Consider the following 25,051-nt stretch of genomic DNA (forward strand, 5'->3'; position numbering starts at 1 on the left):
GGAATTTACTGTATCTTATTATTATGGGTCATTTTTTGTTTTCCTTGTGAATGAGTTGCACGTACATATATTTCAACTCCAGTTTTAGATGTGCACCCTTTCTTACCTTTTTGTTTTTTGGAAAAGACCATTCTTTCTATACATTTAGCATGTAAAATGAAGTCAGGCCGTTGTGAATACAAGCTAGTTGATCACTTAATGCTGGGTGCACTGGCCATGAGTCCTAAATTCTGCTGTCTAATATACACGCAGAACACTGGCTGTAGTCCTCTAAATCACACCAGTCAATTTGAGTGATGTGTGTGATGCATGTTTGTAGATTAACAAAGAATGTACAGGAGTGTCTTGCAAAGACAGTCTTCAGATCAAAACTCCTGTCTCTGACTTCTCTATGCTTGTTGGATTAGAAGTTTCCTTACTCTCCATCTAAACTCTCTGACACAAACTGATGCAAACAATCTGAGATCCTTGGATTTGTTCAAATTCCTGAGTAAAGATTTAATTTTGGCTGGTTGACATGCCTATGTTTTGCGTTGAACTTTCACTGTCTCCTCCTTTCCATGTTGCTGTTCTTTTCAGTTAATGTAGACAATGGGTAGACAGTAGTTGCCAATTCTGACAGAATTTAGTCTAATGTTTTTAATGTTTCAGACATAAGGCCTCACTAAGGATGTGGGATCTGGCCATATTTAGAGCCTGTGGGAGCAAGCCTAGAATAACTATAAACCTTTAAGAATCTGGGGCATTCTAAGACTTTTTATGCCTTCAGCATTGGCTGTGTTCTAAAGCAGTACATCGCAACCAAGTTAGCTTTCACCAAGATACTACATGCCTCACCTTCAGTTCTGTGCTTCCTCAGTGAAGGTGAAGTTTGATAGCTGCTTAGAGTGGGAGGGTGGACTACATGACCTTCCGAGGTCACTTCCAGCCTGAATTTCCCTGTGAGCCTGTAATCATCACTGGAAAAAGCAGTTCCTTAGTAAGTGGTCCTGCCCCACCCTACCACCTGTGCTGAGCCAGTGCAAGCATTTTTCCAGGTCTTTGATGATCTTAACCTGATGAAACTGAAAAAAAGAAATGATTGTTAGTTTACTTATTTTGTCAGGTTACTTTTCAGCCAAGTCAAGTTCACTCCTTGAAGCTAGTTTACCACGAGACTTCAAAAATTCTTGAGCCAGTGTTTGTATGTGGGAATTAACAGGGAGGATGAAGGGCAGAGGCACTCCTTTAGCAGCAAAATTGTCTTAAATATGATCCACACTGTGGTGTTCATGAGATACTCTGCCATTTGTGGTGGTAGTATGCTTCAGTGGTAGGAGGAGGGTCTTTTGGCACTAGAAGGTATATGGCCAGCTTGAGACTTGCACACCCTCAAGCTCCAGTTTGTAATGCTTCCTGAGTGCACATGCCAAGAAGTATATAGCCATTGATGATTTCAAAGCTAAATGAAATATCAAATAATAAAAAAGTGTATTCCAAACTATGGAGGACTCTTCTAACTCTTTTGAAATACGTTATTTTGCTATTTAAGTTTTCTGCGCTACTAGAGGAAGGCATAACTGGTTTTATATAGTTATTTTCATCTTAAGTGGACTTTATTGTTGAGGGAGTTGCTTACAATGTCAGTTTCCAAACTATAGAACTTTGCGAAAGACAATGTGTACAAGATTTTGTTGCACAACTGGCTATGTTTGGTTTTGATATTCTGTGCTATTCATATGACTAACTCTTATATTTAAATGGATCTGGCTAAACCAATGTCACTTTCTCTCAGCTGAGTATGCATCTCACTGTGATATCATCAATCAAGAGGTTTTTGCTCCCTGCCATGCCTACATCAGTCCAGGATTATACTACCAGCTATGCCGCTTTGATGCATGCAAATGCGGAAGCAGCTGTTTGTGTAACGCTTTGGCGCACTATGCTTATGTCTGTGGCAAACATGGGGTTGTAGTTGACTTCAGACCTCACATTTCTTACTGTGGTGAGTAACATTTGCAGAACAGAATATCTTTTAGAGATGTGTAAAATTCTGCAAATAAGATTTGCTCCAGAAAATGCAGGGATTGATGTTTTTTGCTGAAAACTAGAATTGTGCCATGGGATAATGACATATCAGGGGAGAATGCTAATAGCCTCTGAGGCATCTGAGTTGGGGACCTTGAGCTGCCTCACAGCGAGTGCCTGTCTCTTTCCACTGGCTGCAGAGAGAATTTAGATTTCTAACTTCGAACTCCTAAGCCATATGGAAGCCCCTATTAGGCTAAAGTAGTCAAGGAGTGGCAGGAGCAGGGCTGTTCCCTAGGGAAAGCCAAGCCGGGTTGGCAGGGGCTCCCCAGGGCATGCAGGGCAGGGTGGGCAGTGATTTGCCAAGTAGGATGTTGCAATGACTTAAAACAAAGCATTTCTAAACCATACAGTAATGCCTCAACCTTAACTGGACCATTCTTCCTCTCTTGGAAGCCCAAGTTACTAACCTATATAAAGTATAGATAGACAATTCCAACCAAGGAATTGTCTAACAGGCTCAGCTGAATCTAAACATTTCTAACTTAAGAAATCAGTAAGATAGCATATTTTTCTCATTCATTTTACCTCACCCAGTTCAGCAAAAGACCATTTTACTTTGCTGTTTTGCACTCCCATGATATACTGCTTTGTTTTCTATTTTTCACGTTTTAAGAGCATGTTATTGTCCCTTCTCTCCCCCTCACTCTCTTCCAGCTGTGATGTGTCACAGTGGTATGCTTTATCATCAGTGCTCTTCTTTTTGTAAACATTCCTGTGCTTCACTTTCTATGGCAAATATGTGTGGCGATGACTGTGCAGAAGGATGTAATTGTCCTGATGGGAAGTATTTTGAAGTGTCGGTCAACTTTTGTGTATCAATGTAAGTCATACGAAAATAGAATATATGTGTAGGCATTTTCCTCTTTCCAGTAAACTTTAAGTAGTTTTTTTGCTGTTTCCCTCAAGATATAAGCTGCCTAAACATTATAGCAAGTGATACGTGAAGATTTCATATTCTGTTGTACTAATCAATAGTGGGGCCTCATTTGGTACTGTGTGTACAGCCTTCGACTGCACTTCAGAAATGTCATACTGCTTTAGAGAAGGGTGATGAAAATTTTTTAATTCGTGGGAAGGCATTTTCACATGAAAATCTTTTTTTTAACACTTCAGAAATAATGAGAAGGAATCAATGTAGTACCAATATACGAAGTCAGGGATAGTATGGAAAGAGTGTCTAGGAGTGTCTTTTTTCTGTCTTACAATGCAAATCCCTTCAGTTAAATGAAAGGAAATGACCAATGAAAGGCAATAGTTTTTTTACAGCTTACTACCATGGGGAGTTATGGAGTTCCGAATTAAAAACGAATGAGTATTTATATAAATTTCAAGATTTACAGAATTATTGCTATTCATTGCAACATATATTTTGGAATGATCAGTAAAGTTCATACTGTAGGGAAAAAGACTGTTTCAAACTATATAAAGAGTGTGAAGTAACTTAGTATTCCCATATTTTTGCATGGTTTCTAGGGAATTCTGTTGCTGCTACTATCCCATCTCGCTCGTCTTACAGAGTGAATGATTTTGCTGTGATAATTCTTCTGTCCCATGATTTTGACAGTACTTTGAATGGGATCTACACGTTGCCATACTACTCCCATAACTGGGAAGAAAAACTCCTTTCTATAAGACTAAAGAACAGAAACAGCAAATAAATAATACAGAAATTAAGGAAAATTTTGGCTTTGTTGAAGATGGTAGGAGTTTTGCCACAGACTTCAATACAGTCAGTGTGTCATCCTTTAGTTTTTGCCTTTAGAATTATATTGTAAATATAAAGATTGGGTTAATTAATTATAAGGCCTGCTTACCATAATAACTCGGTAAATTGATTGCCCTTAAATCCCATTTAATCTTGCTTTTGTATCTACATGCATAACTATTCTTTTAACAGATCTGCCTGTCATTGTCATTACAAGGGCAAAGCCCTCAAGCCTGGAGAAATCTTCCCTACACCAACAGGTTCCTGGTAGGTTTGAGCATCAAGAGTTTTATCTTTTACATATCACAGTTTGGATGCTACTCAAGAGCCTTGAGAATTTTTTCACATAGAATGAAGGTCTATTGTATCAAGAGATTTTGTTACGCATCTGGTAAAAGGGAGCCTAATATAAATTGGATTATGTACCTGCTTGTTTCAACAGGACACCTGGAGAATTCTGTAAGCCAGGGACTAAAGAGTATCTCAAAACACACATAGAGGTTGCAGTCCAGTTCTTAGACCTGGGGGCACTGTGATAGCAATATGAGGTTGGTTTTGGAAGAATGGAAACAATGTGATTCTATTTTAGAAAGTCTTTCAAACAAAGGCTGCAGAGAGCTATATTTGTGTCTTTTTTTATTATTATTTTGTAAACTATTTTTGTATTATTTTGTAAGCTATTTTGTATTATTAATTCATGATGGAATCCTGACCTCATTGAAACAAGCGGGGAAACCTCCCAGGTTTCCCAGTCAAACTTGTTTATTTTACAAGAAATGCTTTCAACCTGCTTGATTTAAAATCATGTCTGTGATTTTTGTGTCATGGTTAATACTTTATGAGGTCTTATAGTTGTTATAACTGAAGCTTGGTAATCATGTAGTTCAAGAGGTGAGAGTAGGGGCTTTGTTTTTCTGCCATTTCTATGCCTCTGCAATGCCTTGGTTTTTTCACTTTTTTTTTTTTTTTTTTCCTGCCCCAAGGAAAAGGAAAAAAAAGAGGACTAGGTTTATTGCTGAATGTGTTTTTCTGCATTTCTGTATTTTATAATAATAAGAAGAATCAAGCTATGTATCCTAACATCTGTGCAACAGGAAGCTTGCATACTCTATCCTACCATATTCACCGAGGTGGATAAGGTTTCCTGTTACACTGCCAGCATTCTGAATCTCCTGGCCCTACATTCCCCCAGAGGCTGACATACCCAGCTCCTTTTTTATTTCATTGAACGTTAGGCAATTAAATAGTACATAAAAACCTTTGTGAGTCTGGGCCCTTATTACAGACTAGCAGTTAGAAAACACCAACAAAATGTTGGTCAGAACTCATGCTTTTGACTTTTAATCCTCCTTCTCTTCATTTCTGTTGTTTAAATTGGCTTAAGTTCTATTACCTTTTTTAACATGGTGGCTACAAAACACTTTCCCCTTGAATAAAGATGGGTTTGCTTTTCTTTTCCAGTCAGTGTTTGAATGGAACAGTGAAATGCATTGAAGCCACTACAGACAATACAGGTAATTTACAGTCTTGTTTCATATTACAGTTGCACAGAGAAAGTTTTTGACATTCAAGTAATTTGGTTTTCTCCTTATATGTATTTTAATTATATTTGACATCATGACATATTTAAAATAGGAGGTTAGGAGCATGAGTTGTCTTGGTTTTTTCTTTTTCCTTTTTCTGTAACACAAATTGTACTACTAAGTCACCTGGGAAACTGAAAAATAAATAATTACATGTGGGGTGTAGATCTATATGTTCTCATGGGAATACTTAAAATTAGGCTCACCATTCATGTTCAGGAAGCTTTAAGATATTAATTTCTAGAAAGTAATTTTTTAATTAATTTGTAATGGATTTAGAAGGGATTTCAGTACACTGAAAATTATGCCAATTCTAAAGATTCTGTCTACTCAAGGCATAATTGCTCCATCTTTAAGAATGGGTTGTGTATCAGATCCAGGGTACATAGATCCAGATGTTTAACATTGTTTTGGTCATTTTTTTACATTAAAACATATATTTTATACCTCTATAATACAAATGAAGTTACAGCCTTCTATTTAGATTGTATTCTTACATGTACTATAATGTAGGCTAACTGTGCATTAAAATAGATTGTGAACAAAAACAAATAGAAAACCTCCAGTGTAAAAGAGCAGTTGATCTCATTTAACCTGCATTTTGCATTTGAAGTTCACATATGCCCTGAAGGAAAAATCTACTATGACTGCAGATCTCCACTGCCTGGATTACCAGCGGCAGGTGTGAATTGTGGGATCTCTTGTGCGAACCTTGCAATGAACTTCTCCTGTGTCCCCTCACCACCCTGTGCAAGTGGTTGCATTTGTCCCCCTGGGTAAGTTTTGGCAGAACAACCTGAAGCACAAGCCATAGATATATTTTTCACAGTTTAACTATGCTTTTTTCCCCGCTTTTTATAAATACCAGTAGTGTCATGTCTCTAATTTTGAAGCTATTGTTCTATAATGCTGCCTCAGTTGGAGTCCCACAGTTTCTCCATGCTGAGACCATGAGTCCACTATCCCATGAGATACCTATCTTGCTACCAGTCCAATTGGCTGGTATTTTGGACTCTCTGGACAGGACCTGAGTCCCACCACTTGTATAGTATAATTCATTTAAGCGTAGAAGCAAACATGACAAAAAATCATAATGTAAACCAAACCATCTGTGTTCCTGCTTACTGCCCAAGTAATTGTCTCACCTAGACTTCAACTCAGGCCTATAATATTGATGTCCAATCTGGGGCAGAGAGTGGGGATGTGCAGGCTGGATCCTGTCTCTTTCCCTTCATTCTCACTGTTCTTCTGAACTCAGCTAAAGTTTTTGTTTTCTCAGCTTATGTATTTGGTGCCCAGAAACAGTCTGCTGAGCTTTTGCAGGGATCAAATCAAAGCACAAAAGCTAAAAGTTTTTGTTGTGAAATTTCTGTCGGGATCAACCACCACTCCTTCCCCCTGTTTCCATTCCCTCTCCTGATGCCTGCTGTGTGCACTTTCAGATTTGAAGAGTCAAATATGTTGTGAAAATTGCTGCAATTTGACCTCAGGGAGAGTGCTCCCTATTTTTTCTCAACATTCAACTTTATTTCACTGTGTGTGTAGCCCATGGTCCCCTAACAGTATACCAGGTGTGCACAGATCAGAGTGTAATGGGACTGCCAGAATTCCCCTTCCAGAAACTTGTGATGTTCACAGATGACTAAAGCACTGGTGAAGACAGATTTCAGGCATAACTGTGTAAGATTTCACTAGCTGTTCTTGCATGCTATTCTGTAGTCCTCTACAACCTCTGCCTCAACTGAGGAGTAAGCTTTCAAGACCATTAGTGTTACAGGAATAAACAATTTTTAACACAAAAATCAGAATCATAGAATCATTTAGGTTGGAAAAGACCTTTGAGATCATCAAGTCCAACCATGAACCCAGGACTGCCAAGTCCATCACTAAACCATGTTGCTAAGGACTGCATGTACGTGTTTTTTAAACACATCCAGGCATGGTGATTCTACCACCTCCCTGGGCAACTTGTTCCAATGCTTGAGCACCCTTTCTATGAAAAAATTCTTCCTCATCTCCATTTTAAACCTCCCCTGGCATAACTTGAGGCCATTTCCTCTTGTCCTGTCCCTTGTTACTTGGGAAAAGAGACTGACACCCACCTGCCTACAACCTCTGTTCAGGTAGTTGTAGAGAGCAAAAAGGTACCGAGTCTCCTCTTCTCCAGACTAAACAACCCCAGTTCCCTCAGCTGCTCCTCACAGGACTGTGTACTTCAGACCCTTCACCAGCTTTGTTGCCCTTCTCTGGACACACTCCAGCACCTCGGTGTCCCTCTTGAAGTTAGGGGTCCAAAACTGAACCCAGTATTTGAGGTACAGCCTCACCAGTGCCGAGTACAGGAGGACAATCACTACCCAAGTCCTGCTGGCCACGCTGTTTCTGATACAAGCCAGGATGCTGATGGCTGTCTTGGCCACCTGGGCACACTGCTGGCTCATGTTCACCCAGCTGTCAGCCAGCACCCCAAGGTCCTTTCCCCCAGGCAGCTTTCCAGCCACTCTGCCCCAAGCCTGTAGCATTGTCTGGCGTTGTGACCCAAGTGCAGGACCCAGCACTGCTCCTTGTTGATCCTCATACAACTGGCCTTGGCCCATCAGCCAGCCCAGCCTGTCCAGATCCCTCCACAGAGCCTTCTTACCCTCAAGCAGATCAATGTTCCTGCCCAGCTTGGTGCCATCTGCAAACTTACTGAGGGTGCACATGATCCCCTCATCCAGATTGTCAATAAACATATTAAAAAGAGTGGGCCCCAGTACTGACCCCTGGGTAACACCACTTGTGACCGGCCACCAGCGGGATGTAACCCCGTTACTGCCACTCTTTGCGCTCAGCCAGCCAGCCAGCTTTTAACCCAGCGCAGAGTACACCCATCCGAGGCATGAGCAGCCAGTTTCCCCAGGAGAATGCTGTGGGAGGCAGTGTCAAGGGCTTGACTAAGGTCCAGGTGACAACATCTGACAGCCTTTCCCTCATCCACTAGGCGGGTCATCTTGCTGTAGAAGGAGATCACGTTAGTCAGGCAGGACCTGTCTTCCATGAACCCAGGCTGCCTGGGCCTGATCCCCAAGTTGTCCTGCACATGCCACATGATGGCACTCAGAATGATCTGCTCCATAACCTTCCCTGGCACTGAGGTCAGGCCGACAGGCCTGTCGTTCCCTGGATCCTCCTTCCTGCCCTTCCTGTAGATGGGTGTCACATTGTCTCACCTCCAGTCTTCTGGGACCTCCCCAGTCAGCCAGGACTGTTGATAAAGGATGGAGAGTGACTGAGTGAGCTCCTCCACTAGCCTTCCTCAGTACCCTCAGGTGTATCCCATAGACTTGTGCACATCTAAGTGGAGCAGCAGGTCATGAACCGTTTCCTCCTGGACTGTGGAGACTTCATTCTGCTCCTCATTCCTGTCTTCCTGCTCAGGGGGCTCAGTACCCAGAGGGAAGCTGGTCTTGCTATTAAAGACTGAGGCAAAGAAAGCATTAAGTACCTCAGCTTTTTATTCATCCCTTGTGGCAATGTTCCGTGCCACATCCATTAAAGGATGCAGATAATCCTTGGCCCTCCTTTTGTTTCTAATGTATTTGTAAAAACATTTTCTGTTATCTTTTACAGCAGTGGCCAGCCTGAGTTCTAGCTGGGCTTTCTCCTCTTTAATCTTCACCCTGCATAACCTCATGACATTCATATAGTCCTCCAGAGTTGCCTGCTGCTTCCAAAGGTGGTCAACTCACCTTTTTTTCCCTGAATTCCAGCCAAAGGTTTGTGTTCAGCCAGGCCAGTGCTTCTTCCCTGCCAGCTTGTCTTTCAGCACATGGGGACACCCTGCTCCTGTGCCTTTAAGACTTCCGTCTTGAATAATGTCCAGTTTTACTGGACCCTTTGTCCATTCAGGGCTACCTCCCAAGGGACTCTGTCAACCAGACTCTTAAACAAGCCAAAGTCAGCCCTCTGGAAGACCACGGTAGCGGTTCTGCAGACCCCCCTCCATCTCTGAGAATCAAAAACTCTATTGTTGCATGATTGCTATGCCCAAGATGTCCTTCGACTGTCACATCACCCACTAGTTCTTCCCTGTTTGCAAACAGCAGGTCCAGTGGGGTATCTCCCCTGGCTGGCTCACTGACCAGCTGTCAGGCAGTTACCTTCAACACTCTCCAAGAACCTCCTAGACTGTTTCCTATCCACTGTGTTGTATTCCCAGTGGACATCCGATAGGTTGAAGTCCCTCATGAGAACAAGGGCTACCGATCTTGAGACTTTCCCCAGTTGCTTGTAAAATGTTTCACCTGCCTCTTCATCCTGGTTGGGTGGTCTATAACAGATTCCCACCAGGATATCTGCCTCATTGGCCCTGCCCCTGATTCTTACCCATAAACACTGAACACTATTGTCACTAAGCCCCTCTGTGATCCCCTCTCCCAGGGGTTTCATCCGCTGGGATGATTGCAACCATTCAGCCCCCCTCCCCCCAATTCAAGGAAGAAGGGAGAAGGAGCATCACCCCAGGAGGATCACAGACCTCCAGGTAACACCACACCACCCCCTCCACCCCAAGCTCAAGGCAGTCAAAACACTCCGACATATAGAGCTGCCCCACCACCTCTCCTTCCTTGCCTATCCCTTCTGAAGAGTTTGTAGCCATCCATTGCAGCACTCCAGTCATGCCAGTTATCTCACCATGATTCTGCGATGGTGATTATGCCATATCTTCCAGCTGCACGATGGCTTCCAGCTCCTCCTGTTCATTGCCCATGCTTCTGACATTGGCATAGATGCACTTCAGCTGTGCTATCAATCATAATGCATGAATTAATACAAGGCATACAAAAATTAGCAATTTTTTACTGAAACATCACTATGATATTTGGAAGAACTTAAACTATCAGCATTGTCATTAAAGTTAATTTAAAAGTTTGAAATAAAATATAAGTTAAAAAACAGTGCTAAAGCCCCACTCTGACAGTCAAGTAGTATTATACCATTTCAGATTGAATATGTTACTTGATTATTTTCTTAATGATAAACTATAAAAGGGGTACAGACAAGCCAAATCCCAAGTTTCTTACAAATAATGGAGTAAAAGACAGGAATTAGTTAAGTAAAAGAATAAACACTTATTTTGCTATCAGATAGAAGAGTACATGTGTAACATTTAGTGCAGTTAGTACCATCACCAGTGCCGAATCGTATTTCTGGAACCATTATGCTTTTCAGGGTCATTGTTCCAAGAAGTGAGTATGGCTTTTAGCTAGGACCAGCAGGGTTATCTTAAAAATAAAGTCTCCAGCTGTGCACAGTGGAGATCGTTTGATTCATACAGTTTTTGCTGCTGAAACAATTGTCTTTGGCTGCATGGAAGACCAGTTGCCTTTGGCAGGGTTTAGAAAATACACTACACATCCAGTTATGTTGATCTACCTGTGAATTTATGCTTTCATCTCAATAATTCTTTTATTTTGAAGGATGGCTGAGCATAAAGGGAAGTGTTATATTCCTGACAGTTGTCCGTGCACCTGGAAAGATAGGGAATTTCTGTCAGGAGAAGTGATAGCTACACCATGTTACACCTGGTGAGTGACATTCATTTTACATACTTCCAAGTCATCTGGGCTAAGCCACAAAGTGAAACTGATACAGAAAATGTGTTGAGTACATTGAAAATAAAAAATATATATGCTTGTTTATAGACAGTTACACGATATATCTTTTATTAGGCTCACTAATAGGAAGAGTAAGCAGACTTTTGGGTGAGTGCTTCTTCAGCTCTGAAAAGGAGGAAGAAGATATCCATGTTAAAAAGCAGTCAAGAACAAATGCTAGATTCCACATATATTAGTTAATCTCTGAAAGAGAAGACATTTGGCATTTCAGAGAATATAATAACATGAAAGACAACCAAGGAGAAAAAAGGGACATTAAATGTATGACAGTGTTAAACGGTCTTCTATTTTGGGAACTAAACTGTTTACAGTGTGAGTTACCAGTCACCATGAGCAACTGTATAGGAAAAAGATGGGCAATAAAAAAAAAGAAAAAAAAAAGAAAAAAAAAGAAAAAAAAAGAAAAGAGCATTAGAACTGGGAAATGAGTTAGCACCACCTTTTTTTAAGGAGCCTTCCCTGACTCATACTGACACAAAACAGTTTTTCATCCATTACAATTTGCTAGCCAAAATATCTTCCATTAAGTATATGCTTAATAATAATAATAAACAATTTGGCATGGCAACATTTAATCAGTTAAAAACTTCACTGGCAAATCAACTGAGCTTATACTCTTACACAAGCAAAACTGGAGGCTGTCAGTACTACCTTCATACAAATTCATGTAAGTCATTGAAGGTAGCTGACAGGAAAAGTAATCCTGCAAAATATCAGCATTTATTTCTTAAACTCATTCTGTACTTGTCTGATACCCTGAAATCTTACAGGTAGCAATTGGAATTCTTTTGCATTGAATATCAACAGATTTTTATCAAAATTTCTTGAGAAAAAATAAAACTGGTGTTTTAGCAATAAGCATGTTGTGGCATAGTGTCTAATCTATACTGGAGGCAACGATGGAAATATCTGTATAAGCCATAAAAATGTCGAGATTTTGCATTCATTTCTTATGCATTTTTATTGTACATATGTGCTGATGGCAAAATGCTCAACACTTTTCTGCCATGGCATCACCAATGATTTCAGAAGCAATCCATAGAATAGCTCTGTGTTTCAAGGTCTGAGAACTTTCTTTCATGAATTTGTGTATGACTTGAAATAAAGAACCCAAGAACGCTTTTTCTTGAAAAGAAAAAGAAAAAGACCCTGATACTGATTGTTAATCTTCCTTACAGTGTTTGTCGGAGAGGGATATTCAATTGCACTAGTTACCCCTGTCCTGCTGTATGCACTATTTATGGTGATCGACATTATTATACCTTTGATGGATTGGAGTATGATTATGTCAGTGACTGTCAAGCTTACCTGCTAAAGGTAGGATCATTGTTGATACGCTTCCATGTGTCCAACTGAAAGTTTCCATGAGAGGACAATTATTTTAAACATTGAGAGATGATCTATAGAAACAACATTAAGAAAACAGGTGCAGAACAAATGTGTCTGAAAGGAAGAATCTGAAAATGACATTTCATGCTCAGCCATTTGAAAATGGCACGTGGGTGTGTGCTTACATATCTATGTGATCTAGAGAAAAACAAACCCCTATGTTTTCTGTTCTACCTTAATCATGCTTTCATCACAATGAACAAAGAATAACACTGAAGAAACTGTTCTAGAACTAGGTATAATCTATAGATTTATTTAATAACTATCTATAACTTTTGGTTGGTAGAGGGTTAAGGATGACCTCTGAGGCTGCTTGGAATCCTTCTTGAATGTGATCTGCATCAGATCTGGAGTATATGTGTACAACAATATCAAACACAATGATTTCATAATTCAACAATGAAATCCTTCATTGAGATTGTCTGGCAGCTATATGCAAATATTCCTCATAGCACACATTTACAGTACATTGCTAGCCTTTTTTGTTTAAAAATACCATTACTGACATTTTGAAATATAATCTATTATTAACAACACTATTGTTTATTATCATTGTTGCTATTATTAAGACTAAGAGTCTGTCTTCGGAGTTACAGTAACGTGTTTAGAAGGATATTCATTTTCTGTCAACCCTGACTGTCTAACCTTAAGAAAAAAGCATGGTTTCTCAACAAGGACTACTGCAAATAGCTTATTTCATGTACACTTCAGTAGAGTATTCACAGCTGTGAAATAAAATAGATTGATTCCAGATTTTTTTCTTTGTTAAAAAAAAAACCAACAAATGGAGAGAGGTTTGGTAAAGATAATAAGAATACCTCATAGCAAACTTCTGACATGTATCATATTGTCTCATAAAAGAGCTTTTACTCTTAGAGGTATATGAACTTTTGCAAATCCTTTCTTTTTTAAGATGCAAACCCCAGGGGTTTCTTCACCTGTAAAACTGTCTGTATGATGAGGTTGGTTGTAATTTCTTAATTATTATGGTATACAGCAAGAGAGGTATGTAAGACAAATCTATGCTGCTTTTTCAAACTTTAGTATGTCACTGGAATGTTTTGCTTTTACAATCAAAAGTCATTTGCCACTTTACTGTGTAAGAAAATACCTATCTGGAAACAAACCATGGGGAGCATTTGGAGTCCAAGAAAACAGTTGGCAGCCACATAAGTAAGGCATGTGGCACGCTACAACAGCCATTTCTTCAGGTGAACACAATGACACAAATGATGAAAATGCTGCCTATGTAGATCTGCTTTTCAGACTTTTCAGACTTTCTTCAGCTTTTCAAACTGTTTTTTTTCCCCCCAGACTTAGCTAATGTGAGAAAGTATGGCCTAATTTGTTCATCATTTTTCTTTCCTCTTTTGTATATGGAAAACTCATGATCTATATTGAAGGACTGTTTATTACAAATTAGGCACTGCATAATTATGTCTGGATGAGATGATGAATCTGTGGGTTCACTAAAAAAAAAAAGAAACAAAGGATGGGATCATATGGCAGCTGCCCAAGAGCTTTGAGGGAACTAAAACAGAACTGATGAACTATGTGATGTGCAATCCTGGAATTGGAGGAATGGAAGATGGCAATATAGCCAAATATTTTGAAAGTACTCCATGGCTGAATTTGGAAGGAACAGAACAATATGTCTAATTTACATATGAAGGAAATTAAAATAAAAAGAAATTACAATCGTGGAAGAGTTGAACTCTTTTTTCTAAAAGAAAGTCATGTGTGATGAATTTTCTGAGTTATTCTGTGAAAACAGCAAACATGTGGATGAGGATGAACAGGACAATATGCATACGTTTTAGCATAAAGACCTTTTGTAGACAGATTTCAACAAGTATGTTTTAGAGACTAGTCTCTCATAGAATGAGAGTGAAGATTCTCTGAGACACAAATTCAAAGTTAAAAGTTAAAAGACAGGAATAAATGGCCCTTTTTTTAGAATGGATAGATCCTGGTGATATTCCATAGGGATCCCTGCTGAGATCTGTGTTCAGCATCTTCAGGAACAAGTTTGAAAAGGTGGTGTGAGGGCTGAAGTGGTTATGGTGATGGTAGAGTCAGTCTGAACAGATGAAATAAAGAAGGATCACCAAAAGGTTCAGAAGATCTTATGGCAGAAAATACTGCATGATAAAGTGAAGGATGAAATTCAACAATGAAAAATGCAAATCAGTGAACAGGAAAAGTAACTGTAACTATGCTATCATAAAGATTGGCGCTAAATTAACTACTACTATGCAGGAATGGAATTTTATGAAAAAAAATGTATGAAACAAATGTAATTGGCATCTTCCTAGTGGCAGCCTGAGTGATAATCCAGTGCTATCTCTTCTCCAGTTTCAAATATGTTCTTATTTGCTTGTACACAGTTACACCACAGTTGTAGCACATACATGTATGCAGTTGTACCACATACTGATGTGGTTAAACTATATTATATGTGCAGACATGATAGCATGATGAGGCTGCTCTTTTTTGAAATATGCTTTGTTGGTTTTAGAGCAGAGGTTTCCATGGCCTGTCTATTCTTAATCATCCTCCCCCATATTGTGGCCATCTGCAGTGACATTTTTAATAGCAGTATCAGAGCAATACAACGAGCATCCCTTGAGCTACTCTTTGCTCAGAAGGTATGCAAGAGTCCTGTCTCGTGTAGCCTCTTTATAGCCAAATAAACAAGCCAGATGAATGGTGGGAAAGTATATGTAGTTGCAAAAGTTTAAATTCCTTGCTTAACACCTTGACAAGCACAGCTGTCCAGGGCAGTCTTGCCACCTAAACCATGCTACCTATTTATTTTTTAATTTAAATCATACAATCAGAATGGTTTGAGTTGGAAGGGACCTTAAAGACCATCTTGTCCAACCCCCCTGCCATGGGGAGTATGTGCAGTGTGCTTCATGTTCCCCACCTGTAAGGTATTACAGAACATCACAGATTTGATAGTTGCTAGTACACAATCCATTGACTTTATGATAGTTTGCAGTGCTGTTATGAGGGTGATCTTTATAGATAACATGTAAGAGGCTCACCAAACACCTGAAACTGGAACAGCTGAAGTGGTTATAATATTGTATATAGAACATCGTAATAACTTTGTCCTTTCCCTTCTACTAATTTCCTGTGAGAAGTGGACTGCGTTGTCTCTGCTATCCTAGATAACTGTAAACAAGGTGGTGTGGCAGTGCATTAAGGGAAATGATAACTACAATAAATTTGCTGGCACACTAGCTCTTCCCAGACGTAGAACTGGGGCCAACAATTATCACCTGAATCCCATGTCTCCAGTGGCATGATAATGTACTGATCCCATCCCTGTTACTAGCCCTCACTGTTTGTTTCAGGTGTTAGCCTCCCTAACTGTGATCTGTTTGAACAGCTCTTTAATATATCACTGCATTGCACTGTACCAAACAAAAAAGTCATCCTTACCTTTTACTAGGTTTTTAATAAGGATCTCTTGGGCTCTTATGGGAGAAAAATTAAGTATTAACTTTCAGCCAATTATGAAATTTCAGACTTTGTTTTCAACCTCAGTATCACCTGTCAGGCCTTTTTGTTTAAGGTGACAGTAGGTATATGAAAAAGCCCTTTATAACTAGTTCAACAGATATATCCATCAGTCAGAAAATGACCAAAAAGATTTAATGTAGCAATTAAGAAAATTAAGGCAGTAATGTCTCATGAAATGACAACTTCATCTTTTTTAAGGAATTAGGAATTACATTACACACTGAGAAGTAAAGTCCCTGTACAGATAAATTACACTGACATTACATCAATATTTGCTTCCTGACATTAAAACCCCTCAATAATTACAAAGGGAAAAAAAAAGACAAATCTTGGCAGACCAATTCATTTAGGTTTTATCAGTGCAGATCATGTAAACACTTCATCTTAGCTAATCTGAATATTGATGAATTTTAGCCAACCAATTTCTTAATTAAAAATACTTACATAGCTTGCTTTCTTCCATTTTCTTGCTTATCTTCTGTCTTTGATGATACTACATTCTTTCCCTAACACAATGATGTTATTTTTCTAGCAAACTTTTACTGCTTATTATTTGTACTTGTGGTCCGTTTCTTCCACTTGTTTATTTCATAGACTTCTGCTTTTATAGTAAAATTACTGTCTTTCTATCACGTGTGTTGGTGTTGGCTTTTTTCTAGTTTTATGGTGGTTTTCAGTCCTGCAGTTCAGTGTGTTTATTAAGGATTGTAGGATCAGTGCCCTTGGAGCCCCTCAGACTTGTTCTGTTCTGAGAAGCAGAATTATATTTTCTCTAATTTGGGGGAGTCTCCAAGCCAGAGTTTAGAGGGACAGTCTACTGGTCAGAATATCCTCGAATAAGAGGGATGTTTGTTTTAATGCATATCTGTCTTTAAAAAAAACCCTCAAACCAACCGACTGAAGTCTTTCCATTAACTTTAGTAGGTTGTCAATAAGGTCCTAAAGCCAAGAAAAGGAAGGACTGTTTTATTCCCATATCCTTAAAGATTGAGGTCAACAGAACTAAGCCCTCTCCCACAGGTATTCACATTTTATAGATTAGTCCTAACTTTAAAGTATGTGATAAAATATTTTCACTTCTTTTCATCTAACGTTGGGAATTTGGCCATTTTAAAGTCACCTTTTTAATGTTTTTAATGCAACCATGAAGGCTCTTTTAAAGCCAAAGTTATAACTAGATTTAGTGTGTTGGAGGATTATGAAAGCAGCAACCAGACATTTGATCAAATGATTGAACTGTTATGCCAATTAGAAATGCAGATGTAACTCTTCTGGATCGGGAGACACCGTATGAGACCCCATTTGTTAAGGCAGAAGTTCATTTAACAAAACACGAATGATCTGGTGAACCAGTACTACAGTTTCCCAAATGATTATCCCATTGGTGATCAGCCCCCAGTGCTGATACCTGGTCTGCCTTGGGGAATACAGCAAGAGAGCTGTTTTCTTGCATACCCCTTCTTTTGTAACTTGAGACAAGTTCAAAGCTCTTAGGCTATGATGCTTTTATTAGAATACTTAATACAAAATTTGGTTGATGCACTGATAATCTTTTACCTCTTACTTGCTGATATATTTGATTGGTAAATTTCTTAAATGATGACTGGGCATAAGCTGGAGCAATCACACACAGAGCAACAATTCCTCAATTACTCATCTGTTACATTTCAGGATGCAGAAGTAGCCTTTATCCCATTTCTCTTTATTGAATATCTGTAATATTTTGCACAGCTTTTTTCAACATCACTTGTGCCAGGTGGCTAGTCTGCAGATCCATGAAGGTGGGAAATCTGCAGAATTAAATGGTATTTTGCATGGTCTCTCTTATAGCCTGTTTGAAAAAATAAATACATTCTGCTTGCTGTTAGTTACTCTATAGAGGAATAAAGTTGCAGGTTCATGGTTAACCAACATTGTCAAGCTGACTGTTCATAGTTAAGACAAATACTTTCTTTTAATAGATTCTGAAGATTTTAATGGGAAAGTAAATAATGTTGAATTTGAAATTACAAATATTCTAAATTGGAAACCTAACTCTAAAAGTAATTTTCATCTATTCAAGGAATAAAACAGTAACATGGGTTTCCAATCAGAATGCTTTTAATTTTTTAATTAACATAGCATATCTAATGCTCAAAGCCACATTCCAGCAGAGTTTCATGAGTAGTGATGTGCCAAAATATGTCCACCTAAAACACTTGTCAAATAATTTACAGCAACAGTAATTGTGTAGAAATAATGATGCGTTTCTTGACAATTTTCATGCAAATTTGTGTCTAGAAAAGAAGAGAGAAAATATTTCAGTGAAAATACTATTTACTGTGAATAGTTTGCCCTGCTCTAGTTGCAAAGAATACCAACAGTCTGCTTTTCATCAGTCCCATGATTTCAGAGGAAACCTTTCTGGGTGCCCTCTTTTTTCTGGGTCTCTGGAAGTCCTGTATGGGTAAGTAGCCAGCTCACTGTGTGAGACAACCCTTTCCATCCTTGCCTTCAGCTGGGAAGCACAGGGCTCAGACAACGTTGGCTTGTACCTGTTTTTCCATTTGTTTTAGCCCTTCTGTGAGAAAAAGATTTGATTACAGTTGGCAATGGATTTACGCTCTGGTTCCATTTTCTCCAGATAAATGATTTCAGACTCAATTACCTCTACATGCCTTTCCCTCTCCACCACCTGATTCTCCAGACCATTAAATTATGCAGTGAGTGACTCACTTTTATTCTCCAACAAAGGAAAGATTTCTTTCAATTTGTGCAGATTAGCATGGAGGGCTTCCAGGAAATGCTTGGGGAAAAGTTTCTTGCCATGAGAATGGCTATTTGGAGGCAGTGTGTGCATGGTGTGACTCAGAAGTTGGATCCTCTTTCTGAGGACCTTGTCATTCAGCGACCACACAGCTTGAAGAAAATGACCTTTTTGCCTTGAATTTCTGCTTTTGGGTTAATGTTCAGCATTCAACAGCCTTTTTGCTGCACTGGCTCTAAAATGTTATATGATGGCTGCCTGAAAAGACAGTTAACTCTAAGAATGACTGCCAGAGTTGGATTGCTTCTGGTGGTACAGCTTTGTTGACTGTTGATGCCCATCTTCTACTGATACAGCAGTCAAAGATGAGCAAAAACCAGCATCAGGTACTGCTGTTTCAGGAAGCTGTACATATGTTGGCAGCAGTAAAATAAAAGCCTTTTGCTGTGTTTGAAGTGGGAGGATGCTCAGGCTAGTCACCTGTAGATGCTGCTTAGCAGTTTATAGCCTCTGACTCTAGGTGTTGTCAGGGAGCTACAAGAACTGTGGTTTAAATTTACTCTGGTTTAGGTCAGGGTATGAATAATTTTGTTTCTGAATGCATAGAAGCTAAACATCAGTGTAAATGAACACATCTAACATTTCTTGTATTGAAAAAAATAAATGCTTTTTGCAACTTCCAGCTTTCTAGATCCTGCTATCATTTGCTGGAGCCCAGAAAAGGCAAATTTATCACCACTATGTCTTGTCCTTTTATTTCCTGTTATGTTGTGCTTTATTGTTAACCAACAGTGACAAAATATTGACATTTATCATGCAGTTATTAATAAAACAATACTAATAGGTCTCATACAAATACATTTAGATATTTAAAACTAACACCACCAACTGTGCTGGTGATGTATGATTCAGCATATAGCTTGTGTTGCAGAATGTGTCACTTGTAAATGAATATTTGAATATTCCCAAATCCTTAATCTTCAGAATCTCTCATTTTTAATTAGAAAGGGTTTACAGTAATGTGACCTGTGCAAAAGCCAAATCTGATACACAAGCAGGCAAAGCTAAGTAAATGAAACAAAAGAAAATCTGCTTTAAATGATTTTTTTCTCAAACCTTTTAATATAGTTCTCTTAACATATAAAAGAAGAAAACCAAAATCTTTCCAGTGATCTCTGCCTGATTAATCAACTTTTTCAAATGTTGACTCAGAACATGGTTTTGAAGTATATCAAGTAAAATATTCCATCGTGTACTTTTCATTAGTAGTAGTAGATTTAAAAAAAATATTTGTATTTTAAAAGTATTGTTGACAAAACCTCAGAACATTCAGAACACAAAACCTCAGAACTTTATATGGCCATAAAATCTCCCACAAAATGACTAGGTATAATAAAGAAAATATGATACAGTGATTTATTTTTCCTATTGCTTATATACATACACACATAATGCATGTTTCTCAAGAGCTGCTGAGAGTTTATTCTGCTTGAGATGTATCCTTTTGGGAAGTCACTTTTAAAGAAATAGGAAAGAATTATTGTGGATGCATTAGCAGACATCTGGAAGTTGTATGAGGATGAGTCAGTAGTTGGAATAATCTCACTCCCTTTTAATTTGCATCAGTGAATCTACTCAGTCATGTTGCTCTCCTTCATTTCTCCTCAACTGTGCTACAATGCTAGAAATGTGTCATGTCTTACAGGTGTATTGCAAGTTTCTTTGCCATATTTTAAGTGAAAATAATCACATAATCTGCAGCGCTGTAGAAGATGCTGAGGAAAAGAGAATTTATGTGCATGTGCGCGTGCATGAGCAATTTAGCTCTTAGGTTCTTAGTTCCTAACTGTGGATGTTGGGGTTTTTTAAAAAATTGCATAGAAATACATAACATCTGTGGAAAAAAATACTCTTACTATTCCTTTTCTCTCTTCTGTAAGAGGATCACCTACTATCTTTCCTATAATATTGTTTCCCAGCTTCCCAAACTGAGACAGTGTGTATCAGTGCCATCTCCTGACGCCAAGCAATATTACTCCAATTTTTTAATTGCTATGGGGAAAAGCATTTCACAATACCAATTTGTACAGGATGCAAAAGCAAGTATTAAATAAAGTTACATAGAATGTGTATATATAATTTTGGAATGGTACAGAAGAAATTATTACCCAGCAAAATGAAAGAAGCCTTCCGATAGGAGACATTTATTGATGTAAATTATGAATTAGCTTTCCATAATTAATGTGTTTTCACTGATTATCTGGAGATCAACCCCCCTGTAAAATGGCACAAGAAACTAGCAGGGCAAGATCATGTCAGATGCCGAGGCATTTGTCTGCTCTCCAAAACCGCTTAAATATTTATGCTTAAATGCTCACTAAATATGGGCTAAGATGCTTTACTTCTCCTAGGATCAAGCTTACTAGAAGTAATAGCTTCAAATGTTAAGTTCCTTCAGAAGAAATTTGGAGACCAATGAACAACTACCAAACTAGTTCTGAGTTTCCCTAAAATTTCATGGAAGTTTAAGTTAGAACAGAACTAATTGTATCTCTCTGAAATTATGTAGGAATGAGAAAGCAAATTCTACTTTTTGAACTACTGTATATTTTTTTCAGTATTTTTAGAGCTTTTTGCATTTGTTTGTGCATGTGGTTAGATACATGTAAGCCTCTAAAGTAATTAAAACAAAATGAAAATAGGAGTAATCTATATCCAGTTCCCAGTATGTCCCTAGATGCTTTTATGGTCACCCTAGTTTGCAAGTTAGCATATTGTAGGGAACAAAACAAAAACAATGGGGAAATCAGGGTATTAAGAATGGAAAAGAATGAGTCTTTACACTGAGCAGTAAGAGATATTGTAATGAAACTTTCAAAGAAGATAAACACAGTCACTTTCAAATTGTTTTCTCCCATTCTGCGTTTTGACTATGTAAGCAGACTGCACGGTGTTGTCATTGGTTGATAGTGATAGAAAATTTCTAATGGGATATTGAAACAGAAATTTTCTAACAAAAATAAACCCTAGCATCCCCAAGCACTAAAAAAGAACAAACCAAAAAAACAACTAAACAAAAAAATCAAACCCCCACCCCTCCCCCCCCCAAAAAAAAAAAAAAAAAAAAAAAAAAAAAGAAAGCAGTGCTTTGTTTTTTTGGCTAGGAGCTTTTCCGGCTAGGAAGAAATATGGAAAAAAAGTGCAGTGAAGTCTAGAAAAATAATGTCCTGAGAAGCAGGACTGACAATGTGCTTTTGACTGACTGCCCGGAGCTATGACTCTGTCTTCCCTGTTGCTTGGCAACTCCATGTTATCACAAAGAAACTGATATTAAGTTAGAACAGACTGGATATGGTAATTTACGTGGGAAGATACTCTTGCAGTGGGAAAACCATTTTATTTCTAGTTTCTGTCAGCGTAAGTAGGTTTCACATGATGAACTGTAGTACATCCCCTGTTGGGTGCATTTTACCTAAAAAGGTAAAGAGCGACTCTGTCTTGGAAAGAGACTGTGCAGGGAAAAAAAAAGAAAACCAACAAAATCCCCCACCTTCTTATTCATTAGACCTGCTCCAAGTGTCTACTCTTCCGACATTTCTTCCAGCGGTAGTGAGAGAAGCTTGTTTTCATACCTGTGTGGATCCAGTGCAGATCAGAGAGATGGAACTTGATCATTATAATTTATACTGTTACAGTCCCTAAGAGCTCTCGAGATTTACCCAAGACCTCACTGTCTCAGCCAAACATTAAAAGATGATCCTCACTTTATCTGAAAGGTCCCTGTTCTTTTGTGTTGGCAACAGTTAAGTGCTAAGTTTCTATACACTTAATTTCTTCTGTGCTGAAAGAAGATGCTGCACATTAGCAGTTACAGGTTAATTTGAAGACTGTGATAGAAACTGTCATTAAATTTTGAATTTGGCTGGTACTGTATAGCTGGGAAAGGACTCAATTTTTATTGAAGTGTATGGAGAGGATGGCAAGGGTATGTGTGTAAAGCAAATCTTATCATGAAAGCTTTGAGCCACAACAGATATGTAATCCATAATGGTGTTTCTGTAATTGAGTTTAGGTCTAAAATTTAATTAGAAAGAAAGAAAGCACAGAAGACTCAAGATTCAATACAAAGCTCTTTTTTCATAAATGTCTGGCTTACTCATAGCTCTGCTGAACCACTACCACTGCCTCCCTGCATTTCTATCCTGCATCATTTCTAGTAATTTAACACCAACAAGCAGCCCTACAAGTAAGGAAGTACTTCACATGTTTTCAGGGCTCCCTGTTCTGGCTTTGGTCAGCAAAACACTGCATCTCCAGGCTTCTCTCTACTGCAGAGTTAACTTGAAACATAACTCAACTTTTGCCCTTGGCTCAAATCCCAACCATACACAAAAACTTCTGACTTGAGTAAGTTGATGCTGTTCAGCTGAAGGGATTGGCCTGGGCTATCAGAAGGCACAGGCAGCAGCTTCATTTAGCATAGCTAGTACAGCTACCCGCTGCAGCTCCAAGAACTTGTCTTCATTGCCAAAAAAGTGTATTTTTACTGTGGGATAATTAGCCTGAATTAACTACCCTTATTTAAAATAAAGCCCTCCATCTCTTTCCTTACGTGAAGACACTGTTTCCCTATTAACTCAGCGTCCCCTTTTGCTGAGGCTAAGCTAACTGCAATGAAAACAGCCCACAATGTCCTAGGCATCAAACAGACCCATAGACCGCAAGCAAAGTCCTTTTCTAAACTGACTCATGGTTGGGAGGTACCTTCCTTGGTCACTTTTCATTTGGCCAGCACAGAATGTATCAGCTTGCATCCTATCTACCAGACTAATGAGTTTGTCTCCTTTTTAATTTACCACATCACCTCCAGTAAATCCAAAAAGGCTCTGGGCTGTTATCTGACTTGGAGGGGAATAATTACTGGACTGACTCCAGCAGCAAGCCTGGCTTAATTAAAAAAGCATATTTCCCAAAAAGCTAGTGACCAATTTTATTCTGAGTGCAACCTAAACCAACTTTTCAACAGAATGGAACAGATGAACTTTGTTTTACCCTGAAGTTTTCAGCAGTTTTAAATGGAGTTCACCTGCTAAATTGTAAAGAGCTGATTTCCTACACCCTCTTACCACCAGCAGCTAGTAGCTAACTTTACCCACCTTAACTGTTGTCTTCCAAGATGATGGCTCACACATACCACCTGTTTCTTAAGCCTTGGCATTAAGGTAACATAGAGCTTGCAGGCAATCTCCTATAGTTTATGTTCATCACATTCACTCACATTTGCTGTAGAGTGTTTTCTATGCCAAATAGCAGCATCCTCTGGCTTGTGGGCCATGCTAGACTAAGGGCAGCAAAGCTGTAGCACCTCCTCTGTCTGGCAACAAAAATACTTACACACTTCCCATCATCTAGGATTGGGTTGATTTCTTTTTTAAGATTGAAAATGTTCTTTAAACATTTGGTCATTATGACTTTTACTTAAAAAAAAAAAAAAAAAAGAAAGGCTGCATACAGAAAGTATGTAGAAATGCTACATTTCTCACTGGTGAGGAAAAATTGCTAATATGGATTTTTATTCTTGAATTCTGATGAGCACAGAACAAATAAGGGTACAAATGTGAGACCAGCAAGGAGTATTTAAGAGTATGTACCCAGCAGTTTTCAGGGGTACACTGACCAAGGGAGGGAGCAAAGCTCTGGTGAGAGATGCTGTGGGCACAAACCAAGGCAAGGGATTCCTCCCATTGTGACCAAGTGGAGCTCTCCAAGAGCATTGCTGGGACCCAAGAAGAGTTCCCAGGACTGGGGAACTGCCATCATTCCCGATTTGCCCACTGTGCCCATTAGCACCTGCAATTAGTTTCAGCTGGTCACAGTCCCAGAGAGTGTTTAAATGAGGGTGGGAGTAAGAACAGAAGTTTAAACATCTTTTTGTTTCCAGCACTAACCAAGTGTTTTATACAAGAATGGATGATCCAGTGGGTGAGATATAGCTTGTCACCTCCAAGATTTTTATTTCTTATCTGTCTGAGTTTGTAATGACTGTAAGACTGAATTTGATGAAAAACTAATTCAGAAGCACTGTTACTGGTTTATATTAATGTTGTTATAAAGTTAACTCTCTCAAGGCTTTTCAGTAGTTACGACTTCTTGTTGACTTGCAAGGATTGGTACAAAAATAAACTGAAAAGAAAATTAAAATAAGGAATAATAAGTATCAACTCTGAAAATACAGCTGGTCTCTTTTGTTCCAGTACCAATCCTAGCATGGGGAATTAAAAGGTGCATGTGTGTTTCCCTCTGTTACAGAGCCACGGAAGCTGTAGGTGAATAAGCAGACATACTAAGCCAAGGTGCAAAAATAATT

General features: G+C 38.7%; 1 protein-coding gene across 1 annotated transcript in view; it reads left to right on the forward strand.

Moving 5' to 3' along the window:
• The window catches only part of LOC121088726 (otogelin-like protein), a 101,841-nt gene that overhangs the window by 26,105 nt on the left and 50,685 nt on the right, over positions 1–25,051 (forward strand). The window contains exons 19-25 of the mRNA XM_040595215.1: positions 1,775–1,984; positions 2,725–2,890; positions 3,968–4,042; positions 5,237–5,289; positions 5,972–6,134; positions 10,821–10,928; positions 12,197–12,335. Of these exons, the coding sequence (XP_040451149.1) occupies positions 1,775–1,984; positions 2,725–2,890; positions 3,968–4,042; positions 5,237–5,289; positions 5,972–6,134; positions 10,821–10,928; positions 12,197–12,335 (914 nt within the window). The remainder of the gene's footprint in view (positions 1–1,774; positions 1,985–2,724; positions 2,891–3,967; positions 4,043–5,236; positions 5,290–5,971; positions 6,135–10,820; positions 10,929–12,196; positions 12,336–25,051) is intronic.

Source organism: Falco naumanni, chromosome 5 (assembly GCF_017639655.2).
Source record: "Falco naumanni isolate bFalNau1 chromosome 5, bFalNau1.pat, whole genome shotgun sequence".
Taxonomy (NCBI): Eukaryota; Metazoa; Chordata; class Aves; order Falconiformes; family Falconidae; genus Falco; species Falco naumanni.